Here is a 25,405-nt window from a genome sequence, read left to right as displayed (position 1 = left end):
CTATCCTAAATTCCTTTATCTTGAACTCAACGCGAAACACCTTTTACAGACCGTTTCAGGCTTTTCCATAGACCTCTCCTACCCCCCAATTAGATACAAGAACGGCAAAAAAATGTTGTAGACTTTTCTTCCCGAGTAGGCGAAAATATGTTTTAATTATCAACAAAATCAATAACAAAATTCTGCAGCTGTTAACTAAAATATAAAAAAAAAGGTTTTACAAAGATTTATTTTTTTGGTCTAAGCTGGAATTGGACTGTATAAGCTCGAGGTTGAAGGAGCATAAATCAATGAGAGAGAGAGAGAGAGAGACCTGCGGACTACGCTTTGTACAACCTCCCCTGTTTCTCTGTTCGAGCCTGTGATTGGTTACGCGGACAGAGCAACAGCCATGGGAGGGCGAAGTTTCTTCAAGTGTGTCTCTCCCTCCGACCAATCAGAGGCCTCCCTCGCTCTTCTCGTCTAAGCATTATTCCAATATTCCCTTCTTCTTCTTCTTCTTCTTCTTCTTCTTCTTCTTCTTCTTCTTCTTCTTCTTATATTTTGCCTTTCGGGAAACAAAGGGGATTTTCTTGCAGTCACTTCTCATTCTCGGTCACACATTTTCCTATCAGCTTGCTTCGTCTTTTGCTCGTATGACAAATAGACAGTTTTTTGAGGTGTCGAGGACCAGATTTTAAAGTGTAAGTCAGCAGCGTGTCTTACACACACACACAGACACACACATACAAATCGAAGCCACTTCAATGATTATCAATAACATATTCATGAGGGCGAAGAAATATAAAATGCCAAAAGTAAAGGATGAAACGGAATGAGTAGATGAATCGATAAAAAAAAGTAGTAATGTACAATAAATGCATCAGATGTGGATGAGAAATGCGATGGGGAAGAATGGAATAAAACAGAATAAAAGAGAATGCATGGAAGATGCGATAGGGAACTGGCAGAGGGAGGGGAAATGGCAGAGGAAACGAATGAGAATGGGAAGTATATAAAAATGATAATAAAAGAGAGGGAAGTTAGTAGACGCACGAAACTTTGATGAAAACCGGAAAAAACTGATAGGGAAAGAAGGGTAGATAGAAAGATGAAGAGATAAAAGGGGAATAAGAAAGAAGAAAACAGTAAAAACGCCCACCAACCCCCGGAAAAAAAAAAGACGTTAGAACATACAAACAAAAAAGTGACGAACGACCAGAAACTGCGCATCGCGGAGGACCTGTCAAGCGGACTATATACTTTGTTTACATCTTTCTTCTTCTTCTTCTTCGTCAGAAGTCGAGGAAGTCGACCGGGGGAAAAAAAAAACAAAAACAAAAGAAGAGACGGTGGAGATATCTTCTCATTACTCTGAATAAATTGTAAATATCTATAAGTTTGTTCTTCGTGGCGGAGCTGAGCGCGAAGGCAGCGGAGAAAGGCGGCCACTTTCAAACGAGATTTGCAGCCTGGAAACGGCTGGATATTTTGGAAATTTGAAGTCTGTGCGAGAGAAGTGTCGAACAACCTTGCAATTGATGAAGACCAGAGAGTTGTGATGAAAATACTAGAAAGATAGCAATTGCAGAAGGGCGGCAAATCGCTAGAAAATGTTGCAGAAGCTGACAGTCCATTCTGCAAAGACTATAGTTATCTTCTCCAGCCCCGAAGTGTTACAGAAAAAAAAAATTTTCTCGTGGTAAAACTAAACTTCGTCGAAATGATACTAACATTCTTTTAGGCTGAACACTGAAATATTCAATTCTAGGAATAGAAAATAGGGGCGAGAGTGGAAATAGTTATCTTCATTCAGTTTTAATCAGAATGCGATAAATTTTATCAAGAAATTGTTGATGCAGTTGCATTCTGTTGGGGGAATCGAAGGGCAGCTGCGTGAGTTACGCACAGCTTCGAAGCTTCGAACGCAGCTGTACCAGTTACACACAGCTTGGAAGGTAGCTGTGAAAATCACACAGCTTCTAAGGCAACTGTGTAAGTTACGCACAGCTTCGAAGCTTCCGAAGACAGCTGTGCAAATCACACAGCTTCTAAGGCAACTGTAAAATTTACACACAGCTTCGAAACTGCAGCCAACAGCCATCAGCAGCGACCTCTTCGAATACAGCCGCCGTTCTTGCGCACAAGTGCGCATGCGCACAGCCGACGCCCTCAGCTCCCTTTCTTACGCATAAATATAAACATAATGATACTCAGGATTGTGAATACTGACGAGTGAACAACGAGATTTTCTTTTTCTTAAAAAAAAGAGATAAAAAATAATTGCATGTTATATACCAAAGAATTGTAATTCCAATAAAATAAGCATATTGCATGTGACTTCTCTCGCGTGATTCATTTGTTTCCTTATTTTTATCTTAGTTTTGGATGAATAATTTTTTTTGGATGAATAGTGTATTAGGGCTTTTAAACATAACCAACGTCCATCTGTGTTCCAGATTTTCCAAGAAATGTGAGATCTTATAATATACCGTTTTGAAATCAGTATTCTTGAATGGTTCTCTTTCATAGTTTACCAAATTCACTTTTACAAAAAGTAAAGGAGGTATAGTATAATATAATGAACATTCCACGAAAACACAAGGTTTACAATGAGAACAAATTTAGTATTCACTGTTTCCTGTAATGTATACAGGTATCAATGACGGGAGATGGAAAAGGTGGCAGGTTGAAAAAAAAAATTCAAATAACTAGCGACAGAATCAAGACAAAATCGTCTGAAGTTGTTGAAAAGGAATGTTTACTTCAAGACAATCTGTGCTTAACTGATAGGTATCACAAACGAATGAATCATAAATAAAGGCTGCAAATAATATGGTTGTCTAAATACTGACAAGTTCAATGGTCTGCCTTGGGACAAACAATTAATTCAGCTGACACATCTACAAAATCTCCGTTTTCTTTTACAAAAGGCAGGAATCTGCCGTTTGTAAAGGCTGTATTTGCTTGTTCTAAGGATACTAGTGAATATCTGCAAATAAAAAAAAAAAATAAATGTGGTCCTTGGCCATGTATCTTTGACAGCGACAAGGTGGTCATTAGTCATTATCTTTATGATATTTATAGTCTTCTCTTTATGTTTTTAAGTTCATCCTCAACGGGCTAGTACTATATACCCCACCCTAGAAAGTCCTTGGGTGTCTGTATAGCTTCTGTACAGCCAGACCTTCCCACAGACGCGCACAGGAACAGACAACAGGCAAAACAGCCAAAAACCCAAAACCAGGAGAAGTATGTAAATATTACCGCTTCTTCTTTCCAAATCCAATTGGGAGTTCACAGGGAGCTTACTTAGCGTCTAATCGATAATGTCTCCGAGGACTCAGGAACCCTCGCTGAGGAGCAGCAGCACCGCGCATGCGCGTGACGTCATTGTCAGGGCGAGCGAGTTCCTTTGTTGTTACTCTCAGACGCTCGGGGGAGCCCCAGGAAAGAATATAGTAAATTCGTCTGTTCGCCCGTTTTTATGCGTTCGTGGGTGGGGGTATAGGGTAGGGGGACGGGGACAGACGAGAAGTGTCGTCATGACTGGGAAGAGACAGAGAGAAGGGAACTTTAATTAAAATTAAAATTATTTTTACTTTAAGGTTTCTCTAGAAATGTTGGTTTGGTAGGATGAGACGCGGGAGAATATTAGCTTATATAACATATATATATATATATATATATATATATATATATATATATATATATATATATATATATATATATATATAAACAAAAAGGGTCAGTAACACAGCCAGGATGGATGTTCCACAGACACGCAGATAAAGGAGCGAAAATACCGAGTAGCCAGCACTAACTATAGACGCTGGAACTTTGACTTTTGCCCCTATATATGATACTATTATTATTATTATTATTATTATTATTATTATTATCATAGGGAATATTATGTAATTCAAATGAAAGCAGATGAGGGTAGATAAATAAAATGAAATCAAGGAATGAGAAGGAAGATTAAGAGAGAGAGAGAGAGAGAGAGAGAGAGAGAGAGAGAGAGAGAGAGAGAGAGAGAGAGGAGCCACTGACTGGTCAGGCTGATTACTGGCATGCCATTTCAGCTGATCCAGAAGCTCCTCTCCTCTATAGGTTTTGATAAAGTATTACACGCGCCATAATGAATTTCAACCTTCGTAAATTTCGAGGTAAGTTGAGCTTAAAAGATATCCTTTTAATCCAGTAAAATGAGAAACCTGACTCCAAGAAATGGTGCTGAAAGGTCATTAGAGTCGAAGAAGCGTAAGGTGCAACATCCAGCACTTTATTGAAAGTGCTTAGAAGAAGGAGAAGAACCTGGATATCGAACTGCTAACTGAAGGCGCTGAAATGGCCCGATTTAAGCCGAGATTTTACCGGCTCCTGACAACAGAAGCCTGCCCCAGTTGCTATAGGAAACTCGTTGCTATCTGCGCGTCACCTACTCCGAGGCGCTAGTACCATAAACATGGCGGAAGCTCCTTGGGACACCGTACTTAGTACTATTACTATAGTGAACTCCTTGTTATCTACACGTCACCTACTCAGAGGTACTACTACCATAAACATGGTGGAAGCTCCCTGGGACGCCGTGCGCCGTGTCTAGTACTATAGCCCCTCCGGGGATCCAAGCAGCGTTATATAATCCCATTTCTATATTGCGTGGTCGACTAATTGTATTTATAAAACGATATCTTCGTTCGCCCGTCTACTTTATATTAGAATGCGGTTTTTATAGTACCAGGATTACCCTCCCCAGGTATGGCTCTCAGGTTGAGGTGGTTCTGACAGACCAGATAAATAAAAAAAAAAAAATTCAGAAAATATTGTGCTTTATATCTTCCTAATGCTACATAAGGTAACAATTGCAACATTTCTTCTTTCCAAACTTGCAAAATAACTTAATTTTAAACAAATATTTGTTTTTAAATAAAAAAAAAATTAGACTTCTTTTTCTAGGTATCACGAACAATCAAAATAAATGAACAGCGGTTTTTTTTGTGTGAAGTCCTAAACCCTGGTCTTGGGTAGGACCTTTCATGATGTGACGATCGGCTGCCAGACAATTCATTCTTATCAGAAATCAGAAACGACGAAATACGAGTAATTAATTTTCTAGTATTCTTGCAATCTTAAATTTTTCATATATATATATACCTGAAAAAAATTAAGTAAAAGGAAACCAGTAACAATGAAAAAACAAAAAATCAGTATGAATGTAGATTAACATCTGCGTGAGCTTACCGACGAGCGATAATTACGTAAAGATTCGTAAACCGTAAATACAATTATTTCCAGTGATATAATCTTCTACCCGAACGTCTATGGAATACTTAGTATAACAACTATTGTATAATAAAAATGATGATCATCCGCGAATACTCATATACAAAACATTTGTAATATTTAGGCACCCTTGGTCTAACAAAATGGTGAGCAACCTTGAAGTAATTCCCGCTGAGTGGATACACAAAGTTAAGGAGCTAATGAGAACTCCCTGGAATTTAGAAGTTACTGAACTAGAAGTTTTACTAGGTTTGCAGGGGGGGGAGGGGGGGGGGTGGGGGGGGGGGGGGGGGGGGGGGGGTGGGGGGGGGGGACGTCTCTCAGACCTATAGGTCTACATAAGGTGGGTTAATGGAGTATGAAGCCTGCTTAGTACTAGCGCCTCGGAGCAGCACCTTTTTATTCTTATCATTCGCTACCTTCGACGGAAGAGATTGCAAATTTCAACACACACACACACACACACACACTCACGACACACAGGGAGAGAGAGAGAGAGAGAGAAAGAGAGAGAGAGAGAGAGAGAGAGAGAGAGAGACTTGGAAAGTCTAGAATTTAGTCCAAGTAGTACCATCTGAGTTTTCAGTAGCGATAGATAGATCAATCGATACTGCTTCCAGTAGCGATAGATGGATCGGTACTGCTTTCAGTAGCGATAGATGGATCGATACTGCTTCCAGTAGCGATAGATGGATCGAGATTGGCCAGATAGATGTGATGATACTAATAACAATAGTTCTAACAATAATAAACAAAAGCCTCCCCAGGCTAAACTATAGAGCATGCCACGAAACACCTGACTTGGCTCCCAGAAGCAGGTGAGTCAGGCTGACTCAGAGCTAAAATGAGATTTGGGAATGGTTACTTTACTCGCTATTCCTGACTAATTCTCTCTCTCTCTCTCTCCTATTTGCCTCCTCTTTGTCTTATTATCTTTCTACATGTCCACCATCTTTGTATAGCGGTAAATCTTTCTTTTATTATTATTACTAGCAAACTTACCCATCTACGATGGGTGATAAAATATGGGTGCAAAAGTGAAAAATTTATATATACTATTTGTTCAGCAATATTAAAATAAGGGCGATTACACGAATAGTCTCTCTCTCTCTCTCTCTCTCTCTTGTCGGTGACTGTCATTCAACGGAACAGGGATCTTGTTGGTTCGTTTCTTTGTCAATTACTTTGCACGGTGATACGAATAATAAAGTATCTTTCTTTTCATTATGTTACTGCAAAGACGCGACTTGTATGTCAGTGCGTTATGGCTTCTGATAAATGCTCTTATGATCCTGTGTCTTCCAAAAAAAGAGTAGAAAGTAGGGACTAATCAGTTTCCTTTTTATTATGTCCATTGGCAGGATCGAAATTCCGAAGCAACATTACCGGGCAGTACTTCTTCAACATTATTTTGTGCACTGGCAGTCCCGGTGGATTTAAGTTATTCAAAAAATCTTGCGGATATTGATGATAATTTTTATCTTCTATTGTGTCCGAGCTGAAATATTTTCTCCGGGGAAGTTGTACAGAAATTATGTATGAAAATTCGTAAAGTAACTAAGTCTACGGGAATAACCAGCATCGTCTCACGGCCAGAAACAACTCCGTTTCAGGGAATCCCTTCTCACCCCCACCCCCCTACAAAGGAGGGGGGTAGGTTGGATGAAACCCCATTACAAACCATCTTAGGGGTCCCCACCATAACCCTGCCAAGTTTCATGCCCTTCTGACCAGCCGTTTGGCCGTGATTGAATGACAGACAGACAGACAGACATTACGCCCATCATAGTATGATGATTATTATTATTATCGCCGGAAGTAGACCCTCTCTTAAGCATGCCTTATCACAAAGGATGGTTCCATCCTGCGAATTAATAATAATAATAATAGCAATAATAATAATATTTATAATAATAATAATAATAATAATAATAATAATTATGTACACGAGCAATACATGAGATGGACCAAAGAACTGGCCAGCGATGAAACACGGCAATGGCTACAGAGGGGAGATCTCAAGAAGGAAACAGAAGGAATGATAACAGCGGCACAAGATCAGGCCATAAGAACCAGATATGTTCAAAGAACGTTAGATGGAAACAACATCTCGCCCATATGCAGGAAGTGCAATGTGGAAAACGAGATCATAAACCTCACAACAAGCGAATGTCCGGCACTTGGACAGAATCAGTACAGAAAGAGGCAAAAGCCCTTCACTGGAGCCTGTGCAAGAAACACCAGCTACCTTGCAATAATAAGTGGTATACGAGCACCAACCTGAAGGAGTGATAGAAAACGATCAGGCAAAGATCCTCTGGGACTATGGCATCAGAACACATAGGGTGATACGTGCAAATAGACCAGACGTGACGTTGATTGACAAAATCAAGAAAGTATCACTCATTGATGTCGCAATACCATCGGACACCAGAGTTGAAGAGAAAGAGAGGGAAAGAAATGGATAAGTATCAAGACCTGAAAAGAAAAATAAGAAGGATATGGGATATAACAGTGAAAATTGTTCCCATAATCACGGGAACACTAGGAGGCACGATCCCAAGATCCCTGAATAGGAACCTGGAAAACTAGATGCCGAAGTAGGTCCAGGACTCATGCAGAAGAGTGTGCTACTAGAAACAGTGCGGATAGTGAGATAAGTGACGGACTCCTAAGAAGGCAGGATGCAACCCGGAACCCCATACTATAAATACCATCCAGTCGAATTGGATGACAGATAAAAAAAAAAAAAAACTTTCCTGTCAAAAAGCATGGTTCTATCTGCGAAATAATAATAATAATAATAATAATAATAATAATAATAATAATAATAATAATAATAATAATAATAATAATAATAATAATAATAATAATAAAAACGTGGCAAGTAACCAATAATGGATAAACAAAAACTTGTTAATAATAATAATAATAATGCTAATATAAATAAAGTGACTAGTAGCCATAAAGGATAAACAAAAACTTAATAATAATAATAATAATAATAATAATAATAATAATATAATAATAATAATAATACAAGGGATCTTCCAGGCGACTCACTGTCCCATACTCTTCGTAGTAGCCATGATTCCCATGACAAAAGTACTACAGAAGAGGATGGAGCCGGGTACCAACTCAAGAAAAGAGGCAACAGAATTAACCATCTGATCTCATGGACGACATCAAGCTTGTATGGTAAGAGCATCAAGGAAATAGATTCCCTAATCCAGACTGTAAGGATTGTATCTGGGGACATCAGGATGGAGTTTGGAAGTAGAAAAATGCGCCTTAGTCAACATACAAAAAGGCAAAGTAACGAGAACTGAAGGGATAAAGCTACCAGATGGGAGCAACATCAAACACATAGATGAGGACAGGATACAAATACCTGGGAATAATGGAAGGAGGAGATACAAAACACCAAGAGATGAAGGACACGATCAGGAAAGAATATATGCAGAGACTCAAGGCGAAACTCAAGTCAAAACTCAACGCCGGAAATATGATAAAAGCCATAAAACACATGGGCAGTGCCAGTATCAGATACAGCGCAGGAATAGTGGAATGGACGAAGGCAGAACTCCGCAGCATAGATCAGAAAACTAGGAAACATATGACAATACACAAAGCACTACACCCAAGAGCAAATACGGACAGACTATACATAACACGAAAGGAAGGAGGAGAGGACTACTAAGTATAGAGGACTGCGTCAACATCGAAAACAGAGCACTGGGGCAATATCTGAAAAACCAGTGAAGACGAGTGGCTAAAGAGTGCATGGGAAGAAGGACTAAGACCCAGAAATATACAGAGACAGGAGAAAGACAGAAAGAACAGAGGACTGGCACAACAAAAACCAATGCACGGACAATACATGAGACAGACTAAAGAACTAGCCAGCGATGACAATTGGCAATGGCTACAGAGGGGAGAGCTAAAGAAGGAAAACTGAAGGAATGATAACAGCGGCACAAGATCAGGCCCTAAGAACCAGATAGTTCAAAGTACGATAGACGGAAATAACATCTCTCCCATATGTAGGAAGTGGCAATACGAAAAGTGAAACCATAAACCACATAGCAAGTGAATGCCCGGCACTTGCACAGAACCAGTACAAAAAGAGCATGATTCAGTAGCAAAAGCCCTCCACTGGAGCCTGTGCAAGAAACATCAACTACCTTGCAGTAATAAGTGGTACGAGCACCAACCTGAAGGAGTGATAGGAAACGATCAGGCAAAGATCCTCTGGGACTATGGGTATCAGAACGGATAGGGTGATACGTGCAAACAGACCAGACGTGACGTTGATTGACAAGGTCAAGAAGAAAGTATCGCTCATTGATGTCGCAATACCATGGGACACAGAGTTGAAGAGAAAGAGAGGGAAAAATTGGATAAGTATCAAGATCTGAAAATAGAAATAAGAAGGATATGGGATATGCCAGTGGAAATCGTACCCATAATCATAGGAGCACTAGGCACGATCCCAAGATCCCTGAAAAGGAATCTAGAAAAACTAGAGCTGAAGTAGCTCCAGGACTCATGCAGAAGAGTGTGATCCTAGAAACGGCACACATAGTAAGAATGAGTGATGGACTCCTAAGGAGGCAGGATGCAACCCGGAACCCCACACACTATAATCCACCCAGTCGAATTGGAGGACTGTGATAGAGCCAAAAAAAAAAAAAAAAAAAAAAAAAAAAAAAAAAAATAAATAATAATAATAACTATAATAAAGTGGCAAGTAGCCAATAATGGATAGATAAAAAAAAACTTGTTAATAATAATAATAATAATAATGTATAATAATAATAATAATAATAATAATAATAATAATAATAATAATAATAATAATAATAATAATAATAATATGCTGGAAGTAACCCTCTTTTAAACATGTTTTATTAAAAGTGATTGCTGCCTCAGCTGAATTAATTTGATAAAGGTTCTTCTCTATTTTATTTTCGAATTATTTTTTTTTTTTGTCATTGTTGCTTACCAGTTTTAAGCAACAATGAGAAAACAATAATTAGAGAAATAGAGAAGAACCTTTATCAAATTAATTCAGGCTGAGGCAGCATCACTTTTAATAATAATAATATATAATAATAATAATAATAATAATAATAATAATAATAATAATAATAATAATAATAATGACTAAATAATAATAATAATAATAATAATGAACATCTGATTTTTTCTGAAAGACAGATCTGCCAAACATTGCAAAAGTCATTCATACATACCTTTCGTATTTATCTATTAGAATTTTCATTCCACGAATAAACAAGCCGAAATTAAGACGAAACAAACACTCCGCAACTCATCATCAAATTTTTTTATTACTTATCTCTTGCATTATTTCGATCCAAATCTTCCTATATATATATATATATATATATATATATATATATATATATATATATATATATATCTAATATATATATATAATGAAGCAATATCGATATCTTATATCTTTGAATGGTTGAGAATAGATTTTAATGCAATATTGACCTTCTTAGAAACCACATTACGAAAATATAGCACAATGGTGTTATCACTTCATGTTCATTGATTGTGCTACCAGAGAGAGAGAGAGAGAGAGGAAGAGAGAGAGAGAGAGAGAGAGAGAGTGTTACAAGAGTTGCAATGATTAGGATGTCTCAAGTTTTTGTTTATCCTTTATTGGCTACAAGTCACTTTATTATGATATTATTATATTATTATTATTATTATTATTATTATATTATTATTATTATTTATTATTATTATTATTATTATTATTATTATTATTATTATTAAAAGTGATTGCTGCCTCAGCTGAATAATTTGATAAAGGTGTTCTTCTCTATTTCTCTAATTATTCATTATTATTATTATTATTATTATTATTATTATTATTATTATTATTATTATTATTATTATTAAAAGTGATGCTGCCTCAGCTGAATTAAATTTGATAAAGGTTCTTCTCTATTTCTCTAATTATTCATTATTATTATTATTATTAGTCCATCCTAAGAGGAGACATCGGGTGCTCACTTATCTGTAGGAGCAGGTTTTACTGTGCATTGCATCACGTGTCCTAACGATTTTGTCTAGCTTTCTTTTAAACTCTTCCACGCTGTTGCTGTTTACAACTTCTGGTGGCAGTTTATTCCACGTGTCACATATCTTGTATGTAAAGAAGTTCCCATAATGGGATGTGTTGTATCGCTTCAGTTCTAGTTTCCATCCATTATTTCTTGTCTGGTTTTCGTTTACTGAAACAAATAGGTTACTGTCTACTTTTATTTTGCCTTTCAGTAATTTAAACATTTTTATTTTTTAGTTGTCCTCGCAATCGTCGTGTTTCTAAGCCATTCATGTCCAGGCTCTCTAGTCGTCTTCGGTAACCTATTTGCCCGAGGGATGGAATTAACTTTGTGGCTCTTGCTTGAACTCCTTTCTAATCTATTTATGCATATTCAAACATGGGGTTCAACTATTGCGTGTAGAGCTGCAGCACAGCTTCCTTGTTTCTGTATTTGAACTGCCCCTTTACGTATCCCACTAGTTTCTGTGCCTTCTTTTCTATATGCACTGTTTTGTGGATTTTAAGTCCTTGGTAATAATGACTCCAAGGTCCTCCTCTTATTCTACACTATTCATGTCATTCCCAAGCAGCAATTAGCTGGCAGGAGGCTTGATGTTCCTATTTGTAACACTTTACACTTATCTACGGTAAAAGGTATTTGCCATTTTTTTTATACCACTCTCCTATTTTCATTAGATTTTAAACTTTCCACTGCATCTGGGTCTGCTGCATGACACCTAGTTTGGTGATCAATGTCATTAATGTAAATAAAAAACAAGAGAGGGCCAAGGACAGAACCCTGGGGAACTCCGCTTGTTACATCTGCCCATTCTGATTCTACACCATTTATAACGACTCTGTTTTGTATAAGTTAGCCAGTCTTCGACCCAGTCTGCCGTTTCTCCTACAATTCCTAAAGCTCTAACTTTTGTGTGTGTGTGTGTGAGAGAGAGAGAGAGAGCTTCATGGAGTTACAAGAATTAGCATGTCTCAGAGACTTATTAGTCCATCCGAGGAGACATCGTGTCCTCACTTATCTCCTTGGGCAGGCGAGAGAGAGAGAGAGAGAGAAGAGAGAGAGAGAGAGAGAGAGAGAGAGAGAGAGAGAGAGCATATGAATATGCGTACAACTATGTACGTAAAGAGAATGAAGGAGAGAGAGAAGGGGGGAGATTATATGAATATGTACAAATATGTACATAAGAGAGAGAGAGAGAGAGAGAGAGAGAGAGAGAGAGAGAGAGAGAGAGAGAGGTCATATGAATATGTGTACAAAAAGTACGTGAGGGAGAGAGCGAGAGAGAAAGAGAGAGAGAGTTACAAGGAGTTACAAGGATTAGGAGATCGTGCGCTCACTTATCTCTTGGAGCAGGAGAGAGAGAGAGAGAGAGAGAGAGGAGAGAAGAGAAGAGAGAGAGAGAGAGAGAGAGATAGTATATGAATGCGTTCATGTACGTACGAGAGAGAGAGAGAGAGAGAGAGTATTTGAATATTCATATAAGTAAGTACGAGAGAGAGAGAGAGATAGTATATGAATGTGTACATGTACGTAAGAGAGAGAGAGAGAGAGAGAGAGAGAGAGAGAGAGAGAGAGAGAGAGAGAGAGTATTTGTAATATTCATATAAGTAAGTACGAGAGAGAGAGAGAGAGAGAGAGAGAGAGAGAAGCCATAATGTAATTCATTTGCTATATAATCAATATTTTCCATTACTTTTGCAGGAAACCAATTGGTCCGAGGAAGAAACAAAAGTGCATCGGGGACAACAGCGCATTTCATTTGTATTTATTGTTGTAAGTTTTCCAAAATAGCTTTTCTGGCAGCGTCCTCCAATGGAATAATGAAAATAGAGAATAAAAAAAAAAGGTTATCTGCGCTTTCATGCGAAATGGATGACAAAGTTTTCTCTCTCTCTCTCGAATAAAACAAAAAAAAACAGAATAAAATAAAAAAAAAGGATATTCTGTGTATAGATTTGTTTTTTTAAAAGATTATATATGCAATGCGACGCAATCCCCGCCCCTGTTAATATAACAGCGGTTTCCGCGGCATGACAGGCGGGTTTCCGCCCTCGCGGGAGAACGCCGTTGAGGTCCAAATCCAACGGCGGGGTCTTTTCGGCGCCCCGCAGGGCGAAATCGCCCTTACGGATTGGCGATCTAAGACCCAGTGTTGCGCATCGCCGGCCGGACAGTCCCCCTTCCTCCGGCGTCAGGGGATTCTAGCCTCAGCGGCTCCCTGGCCATAAAGCCGAAGACATCTCCCCCATCGCAGCGGCCCTGATCAGTCTCCCCGCGAGTTTGTAATTTGGGGAGTGGGCGCGCTGCTCCCTTTTGGGGCTTCCCGGCCCTCGTGGGGCTTCCTTTACCAATGATTACTTCGCAGGGGGACCGTCGTCGGGTTCAGAAAGCAGCGTCGCGGCGCGGGGCGACACCGCCGGCGGAGAGAGCGTCCGTTGTGGGACCCGAGCGAAGAGATTTGGTAGAAATACATCGTGGGTGCGGGCCACGGGGCAACGCGCTCGCCTCTGTCTTGGATATGTTTGGTTAATTTCAACATCGTGCCGTACCGTCGTCGCTGCTGCTCCTGCCAAAAAAAAAAAAAAAAAATATTTGGGGAGGAAAACGTATCGTACCGCATCACGGTAGACCCGAGAGATAGAGAGAGAGAGATAGAGATAACAGGAAAAATATAACAGGAGAAACGACTCGAGACAGAGAAAAAGAACTCGTTGAATCCCATTTATGGGGAGGGAAGGAGGAGCGTCGTCCCCTAGTTGCTTGTGATTCCGCTCCATATTTGCATTCGGTGAAAGAGTAATAGTCATCTTAGGCAGGCGCCATCGCGCCTGCCCTATTCAATAGGAATCCAGTCAGGATCTGCATACGTGAAGCAAAGGATACAAGAGAGAGAGAGAGAGAGAGAGAGAGAGAGAGAGAGAGAGAGAGAGAACGATGGTGTCCCTTCGCTAAAGCATTGCTTGCTTGCTTGCACAGGCAAGTGATAGAATTTATAACTTTTGTATATTTTCGAATATACAGTTATGATATTTATGCCAGCTATTCTTCTACAATACAATCGTGGTTATATAGTACCGTTTTACACAGATATTATATATATATATATATATATATATATATATATATATATATATATGTATATATATAAATATATATATATATATATATATATATATATATATATATGTATATATGTATACATATATAAACTATATATATATACATATACAAATACACACACACACACACACATATATATATATATATATATATATATATGCGTTCGTTTGTAGTAACAAAAATAATGATGGTTCTTACAGATCTACAAAGATACAATAAACACACACGCACACAAAAGACAGACAGACAGACAGAGAGAGAGAGAGAGGAGAGAGAGAGAGAGCGAGAGAGAGAGAGAGAGAGAGAGAGAGAGAGATTTTTTCTGACTAGATTCTGTCCCAAAAAAATTATCATGGAAAAGAAGGCCTTTCTATTCAACAGAGGAACCAGGAAACCCCGTTGTGGCCAGGATTAAAAACCTTGGTGTCCTTCTGTTTCTACTAAAGATATAAAGATGTAGTGAAAATAACAGACAATGTATGCATACTTATATATATATATATGTCTATATATATGTAGTATATATATTTATATAGGTAAATATTTATGTATGTGTATATATGCACATATAAATATTAATTTCATACACATACATATACATATATTACATATATATAGTATATAATTTATATTGATATAATATATATTGTATATATATATATATATATATATATATATATATATATAATATATATATATATACTAATAAAGATATATTATATATATATATATATATATATATGTATATATATAATATATATATATATATATATATATATATGTGTGTGTGTGTGTGTGTGTGTGTGTATGTAAATATATCCATATACACACAACAACATTGTTACCAGTACAGCAGTTCAACGAATCTGTGAACGGGAACAAAAAAAAACTGAATTCCAACCAAAGGAATAAAAATAAAAATAAAAAAAAACACGTAGAATATGACGTTTTATTGAAATGCAGATATACAGAGATAATCGAAGCATTTTGTTTATGATATGATCCTACAAAAAAAAGTGATAAGTATAGAATTGACTTTGATGATGATTCAGTGCTGTTATAGACGTTATCGAAGAATTTGCATGGGGATGAAAATTATTGTTGATTAATTCAGGTACTTGTGATGGCACAGAGGACAAAGAATTATTTGGTAGAGTGTCCTTTTGACCAAAGCGCTGATGTTGGTGATCTTGTTCAAGCAGTATTCTATGAATGAATAAAATATTAAGATCAAGTTAATTGATGATATATATATATATAAATATATATATATATATATAATATATATATATATATATATATATATATATATATATGGTTTAGGCAAGTCGAATACAGATTAAGAAAGAGGATTTGAAAAGTCTGGTGAGCTTTCACGGAACACAGAAGAACGAATAGAATTCCGTGTTCTGGTCGCGATCGGGAAAGTAGAGGAGACATGATACATCACCCTCCTCATGTAAACCTTTTTTCTGCCACTGCAAACATGTTTGTCTGACCTTGCAATCCTGGTTGTCTGACCTGCAAATCAGTTTGTCCGCCCCTGCAAACCTGTTTGTCCACCCTAGGTGGGGTCGGGGAAGGTAGGGGATCAGGAGTGTAGGGGAGACATGACAGGCAGTGCAGGGTTCCGGTGTAGGGTTTCCCTACAGTGTAGTGGTGCCATTCCCAACGACATCTGCTCATGAACTCGATTAATTATCAACGCGCCAGGTAATGTACATTGACGTTATTTTCATATAGGTTTATTCGACAATAAATCAATTGCAGTTAGATTATTGACCTCGTCATGGTAATCAACTTTTCTGTCCACTACTCACGACCTTGCTTTTCTTTCTCTGCTGAAGGGGCCTGCTGCTGCCCCCCCGTGACTCTGTCCAGGGCATCCAGTGCTTTGTCCAGCGAGTGGTTGAGATGCCGCAACTGCGAGTCGATGTCGGGCCCCCTGGGCGCTTGTATGTTGACCTCCCTCACCGAATTCGGGTGGAAGGCCGAGATGTAGGCGGAGACGCGAGACATGATGTACTCGACGACTTCGTAGTCGTTGGGCTGAGCGCTCAAGTCGCTGCTCACCACCCTCGGCGAAGGCGTTGCAGATGATGGCGAATCATGGAGCTGGAAGACGACGCCAGTAGTAGCAAGGAAGGCGATAGACCGCATTAGAAGATGGGGCCCCAGGATGCGGGACGACTCTCGGACGTCCACGAACTTCTTGTTGATCTCGAAGAAGCAAGACTCGACGGCCCTGGAGAAGGTCGAGAACTCCTCCACCGACGTCATGGAGATGAGATAGAAGACGCTCGAGAAGCTGAAGAGCATCACGACGAACAGGAGGCTGAAGCCCAGGATGTCCCCTGCGGCGTGCTTCAAGGTGGCCGAGAGCATCCGATGCGTTGTGAACCGCAGGAGTTTCAGGAGTTTCAGGGTGCCTATGAACACCTGGAAGGATATGACGTAATCCCACGACCTCGTCCAGGAATGCCAGGGGCTGCATCCTGATGTACTTCTTGCCCTTCGTCGTGTTAACTTGTCGAATCGTGTATTAGGTCAGCGAAGTCTTCAGCAGGTAAAACACGATGGCTGTGTACGAGAGAATCAAGATGGCGATTTCCAGGATGTTCCAGACTGAATTAAAGTACGCCCTTTTCAGTTTCTTGAGGCTCTTATATTCCCTGGCGGGTGTAGAGAAGGGGTTGAAGATGAGGTAAGCGATCTCGGATAGAAGGATGTAAGAAACCTCCGGGTCTGTGGTACCTCAGCAGCGACAGCCCCTGGAATTTGAACTTGGCCAAGAACCCTCCGCCTTCGAAAAATTCGAAGATGAACATCACGACGCCGAAGAGGTTGACCTGCAGGGGAGAGAGAGAGATATATATATATATTATGCAGGGTAACTACTCGAAAGCCCCTCTAATTACACGAGAAGGAAATTGAGGGTAAGTCATAGAAGTCCGTCGATTTACCTGGATGATACGTCTTAGAATTTAGATTAAGCAAAGCAAATCACTTACGGAAACCGTGAGTAAGTGAGCCTGGAATAAAATGGAAAAGTATTTCACATCAACTTTCTTAAAGTGTTTCCAGACCAAAGGTCGAGGACTGAAAAGTGGTGATGACCTTCGCACTGAATTTATGATCTAGTAAATGAAGTTTTGGTCATGAAGAGAGAAAAAGTGCTTTATAAATAACCAGGTTCTCAACTGAGAAAAGTGGATTCAACTCCGTTTTCTTTCTCTTCATAAAAGAGCCGCTATGCGTACCTCAAGGAGTAAGTTTTTAGCTTTGAAAAACAATGGAAAGTCTACAGCAGGGAATAAGCCTCTGGCCTTAATAAGAAAATAAGAAAAAAGAAAAAGGTAGAAAGATATAAATGTCCACCGGGGGGGGGGGGGGGGGTGGGGGGGGGGGGGGGGGAGTGTCACCTGAGGATTGTAGAAAGCAAACTCCACGAAAATTGCCTTCGTCTGCTCGTCTATCCAGCCTTCGTTTTCCAGTCTGTTGAGCGTCTGATGAGCCTTGTAGTGAGGTCCCCTGAGTTCCAGCAAATACCCACCTCCGCTGTATCTGTCGGGATTTAAAAACAAAACATTAATTCAGAAGTAATATTTCTACACTAGACCTTATTCAGCGCCATGCATTACAGTGTCTATTTTTCACTAGTATTATTATTATTGTTGGAGAAACAAATCCACAGTTAAGTAAATGTACATATATTAAATCTAAAACTTTAAGGATAGCTTCGAGAATCTGTTCGGTTTCCCCTTATCAATCTGAGATTGATAAAAGGGGAACCGAACAGATTCCCGAAAGCTATCCTTAAAGTTTTAAATTTGAATATATGTACATTTACATAACTGTGGATTTGTTTTTCTCCATTTGAAGACTCGTGGTACTATGAGGATTGTTTTATTATATTATTATTATTATTATTATTATTATTATTATTATTATTATTATTATTATTATTATTATTATTATTATTATTATTATTATCCAGAAGATGAAACCTACCCATGTGGAACGAGCCCACCAAAGCGGCCACTGCCCTGAAATTCTTTAAGATTCCAAAGACTATTAAGGTGTTCGTTAGGAAGGAGTAAGAGGAGGCCAAGGGAGATACAGAAAGAAGGGATCCCACCTATTGAAATAGAAAGAAAAAATCAATTAATAATACATTAACAAGACAGAAAGAAAAAAACTGAAGCTCCAACTGTACGACTTCCTCTGTTCCAGAGTCCAACAGTGTCAGGGATATAGTTCCTCTGGCTCTGGGAAGTAATTGTTCGAATACAGCGAAAATGCAATGCATTGCTATCCTAATATTATTCTTACTGAATTTTCATACTTTTTTTTATTAATGTATTTATCTGTCTATTAATTTATTTTTTAAATTTTTTTGGTATGTGGGCTCCCCTTCCTTCTGCATTTCACTTTACCTCCTCTTTCTTCTTCCTAATAAACATCTTATTCTTTGTTAATGTCCCATTTGTTGGTTAGTTCCATATGAATAGGGTATCATCTATAGAATAATAATAATAATAATAATAATAATAATAATAATAATAATAATAATAATAATAATAATAATAAAATAATAATAGGGGCCGGCAAAATAAAAGGTAAACAAAGAACAACAGTGAATGAAAAAAGATATTAATATTAGACCTTTATTTTTTCGCCGTTTGGAGATACTATCTTTCCTCAGAAACCTTTGGTTGATATCATACCGCATTCGTTCCAATATGACATTTGAGACTGTCAAAAATCAGACTTTTTTTTTTAGTATGTTGTTACAGATATATGAATTATATCAAAGATTTATTCCGGAATGACTGACTGTACCCTAGTTTTAGAAACAATGACACCAGGGTCCAGTAGCATCTTTGAATGTATAAGGTTCATAAGTAAACATAAGTAAAGAATGCTCCTAAGTTTCCTCTTGCGCAATCGAGTTTTCTGTACAACGTATATTCAAGGCCACCGGAAATAGTTCTATCTTTCTGTGGTCTCGGTATAAATGATCCGTGGCCCATGGAACTTTAACCACACGCCGGTAGTGGTCTGTTCTATATCGTCGTCGGACACACGATCATGGCTAACTTTAACCTTAAATGAAACAAAAACCAGTGAGGCTAAAGGGCTGCAAGTTGGAATGTTTGATGACTGAAGGGTGGATGATCAACATACCAATTTGCAGCCCTCTAGCCTCTGTGGTTTCGAAGTTCTAAGGGCGGACAGGAAAAGCGCGGACGGAAGGACAAAGCCATTTCAATAGTTTTCTTTTGAAGAAGACTAACAATAAAAACTCACATAGAAGCGCCACCCCTGCCCCCTTACCAAGATGTCCCCCCGGAATAACCGGAAGGGGGGGCGGGGGGGGGCCAACAAGTCAAATATTTTGAATTTCCAGTCCGCCGAGAATTTAAAACCTCTCCGGTTCCGAGCGGACTAAGTTTTCTATTGTTATTCCTTTTTCCTTTATTCCTATCAAAGCCGCGGCCTCTGTAGTACTGCAATCAAACGAAAGGCTTCTCTATTTTCCTTCCTATTGAACGCGCCGTTCTTGGACTATCCCCAAAACGTAAAGGCACTTTCTGGTTTTTTATTTATTTATCTATTTTTTTACCCTTTTCATAGCTATTTTTCATCTTTACCAACACCTGCCATTCTAAAAGGATTCCCCTCCGTAGCTAGTGCCATCAGTGAAGCCCCAGCGGTGCACTGTAGGCATTACTAAATGTCTAAATGTTCTTTGCAGCGTCCATTCCTTAGGCTCCTAGATGCAACCCCCTTTCATTCCTTTTACTGTACCTCCATTCATATTCTCTTTCATCCATCTTGCTCGGCACACTTTCCTCCCGTTACATCTTTCGAACCTTATCCTGTCGATTTCCGTTTCATCGCTGATTGACCCCATAGGTCCCAGCGCTCGGCCTCCGGCCTAAAGGATAGGAATCTCACCTTCAGGATAGGAATCTTACATTCTTATCCTGAAAGGATTCCACGCAATACGGGGCTTTCGTCTCTGTCACACTGCTGTCCGTCCTTCACACCAGGCATGTCAGAGTACCCATTTCTTTCTTGAAGGTTCAGATTCCTAAACATTTCTCAGTATTCCAAGTTAACCTTCTTGTTGCCTTTCGTCTCGGCCACGATTCCCAAACCGTTCACGAGGATGCCAAGGGGATGTTTTCGTATGAATTTGGAAAGCGAAACAGTCGCAGAGTGTCAATCATTTTGTACCTAAGCGCCAGTAACAATTCCCACGCTATTCCGAGCAGGTACCGTAATTCCTCTTCTTTTTTATTCCTAGTAAATGTCTACAATTCCTAAGCCATCCCTAATTCACTTCAGGAGAAACGAAAGTTCATTCTCATCTTTCTATTAAAAATAAGAAAGTTAAAACCTTTCAGATAATTTCAGGTTCTGCTTTTTAGTTTTCTGGAAAAGAATACTACTCTCTGTCTATCGACGATTTTTCTGTCCGTCCTCAGATCTTAAAAACCGCTGAGGCTAGAGGGCTGCAAATTGGTATGGTGATCACCCACCCTCCAGTCATCAATCATAGCAAATTGCAGCCCTCTAGCCTCAGTCGTTTTGATTTTATTTAAGTTTAAAGTTCTCCATGATTGTGTGTCTGACGCCGCTATAGGTACCATCAACACAGGCCGCTGTGGGTCGCTGCTGAGAGTTTCAGCATAACAGGAACCAACTTACTTATCCAGAATGCCGTCATACGGAAAGCCATGAAGCTGGAGAGAAGATCTGTAGATGTAATGGGGAGGTCCTTTTCCTGTCACGTTCCAGCCGAGCCCAAAGTCTCTGTTGTCTTCAGAGCGCGGGCGATTGACAGGACGTTGGTGGGATGGGCCTGTTGGCACAAAGAAGATTGACAGGGTGTTAGTGGGATGGGCCTATTGGCACAAAGAAGATTGATAGGGTATTAGTGAGATGGGCCTGTTGGCACAAAGAAGATTGACAGGGTGTTAGTGAGATGAGCATGATGGCACAGAGGTGATTGACAGGGTGTTAGTGAGATGGGCCTGGTGGCACAAAGAAGATTGACAGGGTGTTGGTGGGATGGGCCTGTTTTGAAGGAGGAGGGTGGATGTGTCATGTCTCCCCTACCCTCCCAATCCCCTGCCTACCCTGCCCCCACCCGGGGATGAAAAACAAGAAAGATCCACTCCGATTTTATGATTATAGATTATTTGAAATAGGAGTAGTTGTAATAATGGATTCTGCTATGATGTGCTAGTTTGTCGAAAGTGTGAGTCCCAAGAGAGGCAGGAGACTTGTTCACTTAAAGCCCATTGTGTCGCGGGCAGAGAAGGTTATGGAACTATCAAGTTTATCTCAAAAGACTTGCTGAAGGTAGAGGGTTCAAGTATATATTTCTAAAGCCTTACATTGGAAAAGAGAACAGTTCAATTAGACTCAAGCATATTAGTGAATGGGCTTCGTAATTGCAAACATTGAGATACTTTGCAATGATATAATCAGACCTTCAGACGAACGAAATATGTGTGTCATCTGGACAGAGAGTATCACTTTATGCAGTCGAACAACAGCAAAAGCAGAAGAGGTCAATAATAAAGGAAAGGAACGAGTGGAAAGAGCAAATTCGACCTTCGAAAACCTCCTTGTTCTTTGTTTACGTCACCTGGCACTTTCCTGATCTGCCTGAAGATTGGGTGTCCCAGAAGGAAGCTGACGCGATCGATTAGAGTACCACACATGGTCTGCGGGCGGTGCTCCCCGTTGTACAGGTAGGGGTCCATGAGGTTTGGTATCAGAATCTCTCTCGCCCAGCACCACAAGTCCGATTCTACTGCCGCCTGTAACCAAAAGATCAAGAGAAGATCGATCAGATTGCTTCCTTGTTTGTCTATCAGAGAAGAATACGGGTAGAGGTTTTTCTTGCTAATAAACAAACAGAAAATGTAACTGGAGTCTCTTCTTTTCTATAAACAGAAGAAGAGATGCCATTAGATTCTTTTCTTGTCTATAAGCAAAGGAAGTTGTAACTGGGTTCTTGTCTTAGCTGTGTACAAAATAATAATAGCATAATATTTCTTGCTTTTAAGTGAAGAAGAATCATACTCAGATTCTTTTCTTGACTACATACAAAGAACAGAAAAACTGTATTCAATTTTTTCCTCAGCTATTAAAAAATGCCAAGATGGGATTCTTCCTAACCATGAACAAGACTGATTATGATGAAAGGTGGGAAAAGTCCTTTGAGTGACCTCAAAGGCTCTGCTCTTTGGCGGGGAGTGTAAACAAGGACACTAGAACAAGATTCGAATCTATATTATCAATCCACTCGGCCCCTCACCTCCGAGAACGGGGGACACTCGCTCTCGCCGCCGACCTGGCTCTCGACGAAGGTGTTGACGACGTTCTGCCTCATGAAGAAGATATTGGGGTCCCTGGAGCCATAGCCAACTGACAGGATGATGGTCAGGAAGATGGAGTAGACCCCGATCTCGAAGATGAGGGCCTGCATCGCCACCTCCTTCTCCCGCCGGGACCTGGCGGCCTCCAGCTCCTCCGCACTCATGCCGGGACCTAGCTGGATCTGCGACCTCCTTCGGCGGTAGCCTTCGGCGTGAGGGAGACAGGTGGGAATGATTAGTGTTGCAGAGTGGCGTAGCATTGAGTGAGTGGATCCTCTGAGCACTACTGCTCCACTCAATGCAGATAAGGCTATCAATAACCTGAACCTCAAAACTACGCAGTTCATAGACACAAAAAAGAGGATGGAGATACAGACAGACAAACAGACATGCTGACAAAATTATCACAAGGAATTTGCTTAAATTTCATACTTTTATCATTTCCCTGAAACTCTTAGGTTATTTCCTTTTGTCCCTTTAAAGGTCTGATATATTTACAGTATAATTATTTTACCTAATAACATAGTATTCCTAACAAACTTTAGTAAAATAAACTCGTACTTTGTCAGCTATATTTTTATTGTTTGTTGCAGCAGTCTTAATTTAGCGAATGAGCTGACCACATTTGGGTCAGTCACTATGGTCGGCAGCACCGGAGCGCAATGGTGAACCTCACCTTGAGGGAACCACCTTCGTGATCACAGTATCCCCTGTGCCAGGTTATTATGTTCAGGTTATTTCGTTCTGTTTTGAGCTATTAGGCTATTGAATTCTTTCTTTACGCGCTCAGTGCTTAAGTTGTGGACTTTTATTAGTCGAGTTTCCTCGTCTGTAGAGCCAAGTGGGCTCCACTTATCCCACTCAGTGAAAACTTACTATGTCCAGTGGAAGGTCCATGAAGGAGGGTCTCATCACTCTCGGCGTCGAATTCCTCCTCATCGTCGTCGTAATCCTCGTGTTCGTTCAGAGGCTTCTTGCAGATGTAGGAGAGCAGCATCGCAGTCAGGTAGATCTAGAGTAAGTCAGTCAGTAATTAGATAAACAAGACAAAATACTCTTTGAGTTTTGGTTTGAATGATTCAGTCTGGCATATTCATCAAGTGTACATTTCTTGGATCTTCCCTTGGTAGTGACCCTCAATGAAGTTTGGGGTAATCATTATCTAGGACTAATATTTCTTTATGTTATTTAGAGGGATGTTTCCTAGAAAGTGACCTCCAAGGGTTTTCTGGGTCATTATCTAGGACCAATATGATATTTACAGTCTTTTGTTTGTGTTTTTACAGTAATCCCCAGCGGGCTTGTACTAAACACGCCATAAAGTTGGACACATACTGCGATAAAACTCTTAGGGGTCAGAATCTAGGAAAGATCACATTCCTCTTACACCTAAACACGTGACATTTATTAGTTACTGAACCTTAATTTGGGATGGGACTGAAAGTTAATACCATAATCTAGCCCATACAATATGAGAACGTGAAAGAGGAAGGAAGAGTAGCGTCAGTCTTGAAAACAAACGAGGACGAACTAGGGTCTTACACGAAGGGAGTTTCTATGAAAAATAGGAACACTGAGCTGACTTTGGTCTTGGCATGTATCCAGTCTTCATCCACAGCTATGTTAAGGACGTTTCTTTATCATTTAGTCGTCTATCACTCCTACTGCACCTAAACTAAAATTTTTCTACTGCAAGAAAATTAAACTTAGAGGTCGAATTTCTAAATTTCCTGACGAGGGAATTTTCAGCATTGATTGTGGAATAAGTGTAAAAATTTGAAGCAAATCCCTTCAATCATAAGGTAGAAATAGTCATTCAATTTATAATGGGGCCTTCATGGTGGTCCAGCGCTCCCCTTAAAGCATTTTTACTTTTAATCATTTCAATTTGACGCAAAATTTTACAGTGTTTCATTTCTATAAGCATAAACTGAATATCACCCAGTTTCTTTCAATACAATCTAGTAAGATTGTGATATTTAGCTTGGTGTGAACTCCAACTTACCTTAATTGGCTGAGTAAAGAGCACAGAAGAGAAGATGGAGGAGATGAGAGCAGTCAGCCACTTGGTCGCTTTCTCGTTGCCGAATTGGATGCCGTAGGCCCAGAGGAAGAACACAGCCACCATTATGCTGATGGCGCAGAGGACCCACGCTATGATGACGCACCACCACGGAAGGGTCAACTTCCTCTTTCTCTGCAGGATGTTTCAGTGGGAGAAAGGTTTATTAGATAATGGCAAATCAAATGCTGGAAGAAGGGTAGGTGTAGGTTCAATAAACTCATGGTAAAACCTCGTACGAGAGGGATTCCACTCCTAGAAATACTTCTATGAGCGTTTGAATGATTAAACTTAAGATTTCTTCACGCGCGTAACTTTCCAACATCTTTAGATATCTTGCTGCCAAAATTTACTCTGTTTGGTAGAAAAGGTAGAGGGCTGCAATTTGGTATGTTTGATGATTGGAGGTTGGATGGTCAACCTACCTATTCGTTGTCCTCTATCCCTCAATAGTG

At 39.6% G+C, this 25,405-nt stretch overlaps 1 protein-coding gene and 2 pseudogenes across 1 annotated transcript in view; all 3 read right to left on the bottom strand.

Annotated features, from left to right (window-relative positions):
• Positions 1-25,405, bottom strand: part of LOC135205366 (protein glass-like) — a 111,788-nt pseudogene that overhangs the window by 12,608 nt on the left and 73,775 nt on the right.
• LOC135205365 (polycystin-1-like protein 2) overlaps positions 15,817-25,405 on the bottom strand; it is a 42,015-nt gene continuing 32,426 nt past the window's right edge. Inside the window, 9 exon segments of the mRNA XM_064235856.1 lie at positions 15,817-16,949; positions 16,951-17,223; positions 17,225-17,338; positions 17,912-18,053; positions 21,207-21,360; positions 22,153-22,327; positions 22,828-23,093; positions 23,765-23,900; positions 24,894-25,085. Of these exon segments, the coding sequence (XP_064091926.1) occupies positions 16,302-16,949; positions 16,951-17,223; positions 17,225-17,338; positions 17,912-18,053; positions 21,207-21,360; positions 22,153-22,327; positions 22,828-23,093; positions 23,765-23,900; positions 24,894-25,085 (2,100 nt within the window). The 3' untranslated portion in view covers positions 15,817-16,301.
• Positions 23,484-23,615, bottom strand: LOC135205374 (U1 spliceosomal RNA; annotated as a pseudogene).

The sequence above is a fragment of the Macrobrachium nipponense genome, chromosome 49, assembly GCF_015104395.2.
Source record: "Macrobrachium nipponense isolate FS-2020 chromosome 49, ASM1510439v2, whole genome shotgun sequence".
NCBI classification, from domain to species: Eukaryota; Metazoa; Arthropoda; class Malacostraca; order Decapoda; family Palaemonidae; genus Macrobrachium; species Macrobrachium nipponense.
Note: the sequence above shows the minus strand (reverse complement) of the source record. Positions and strands in the feature narration are given on the sequence as shown.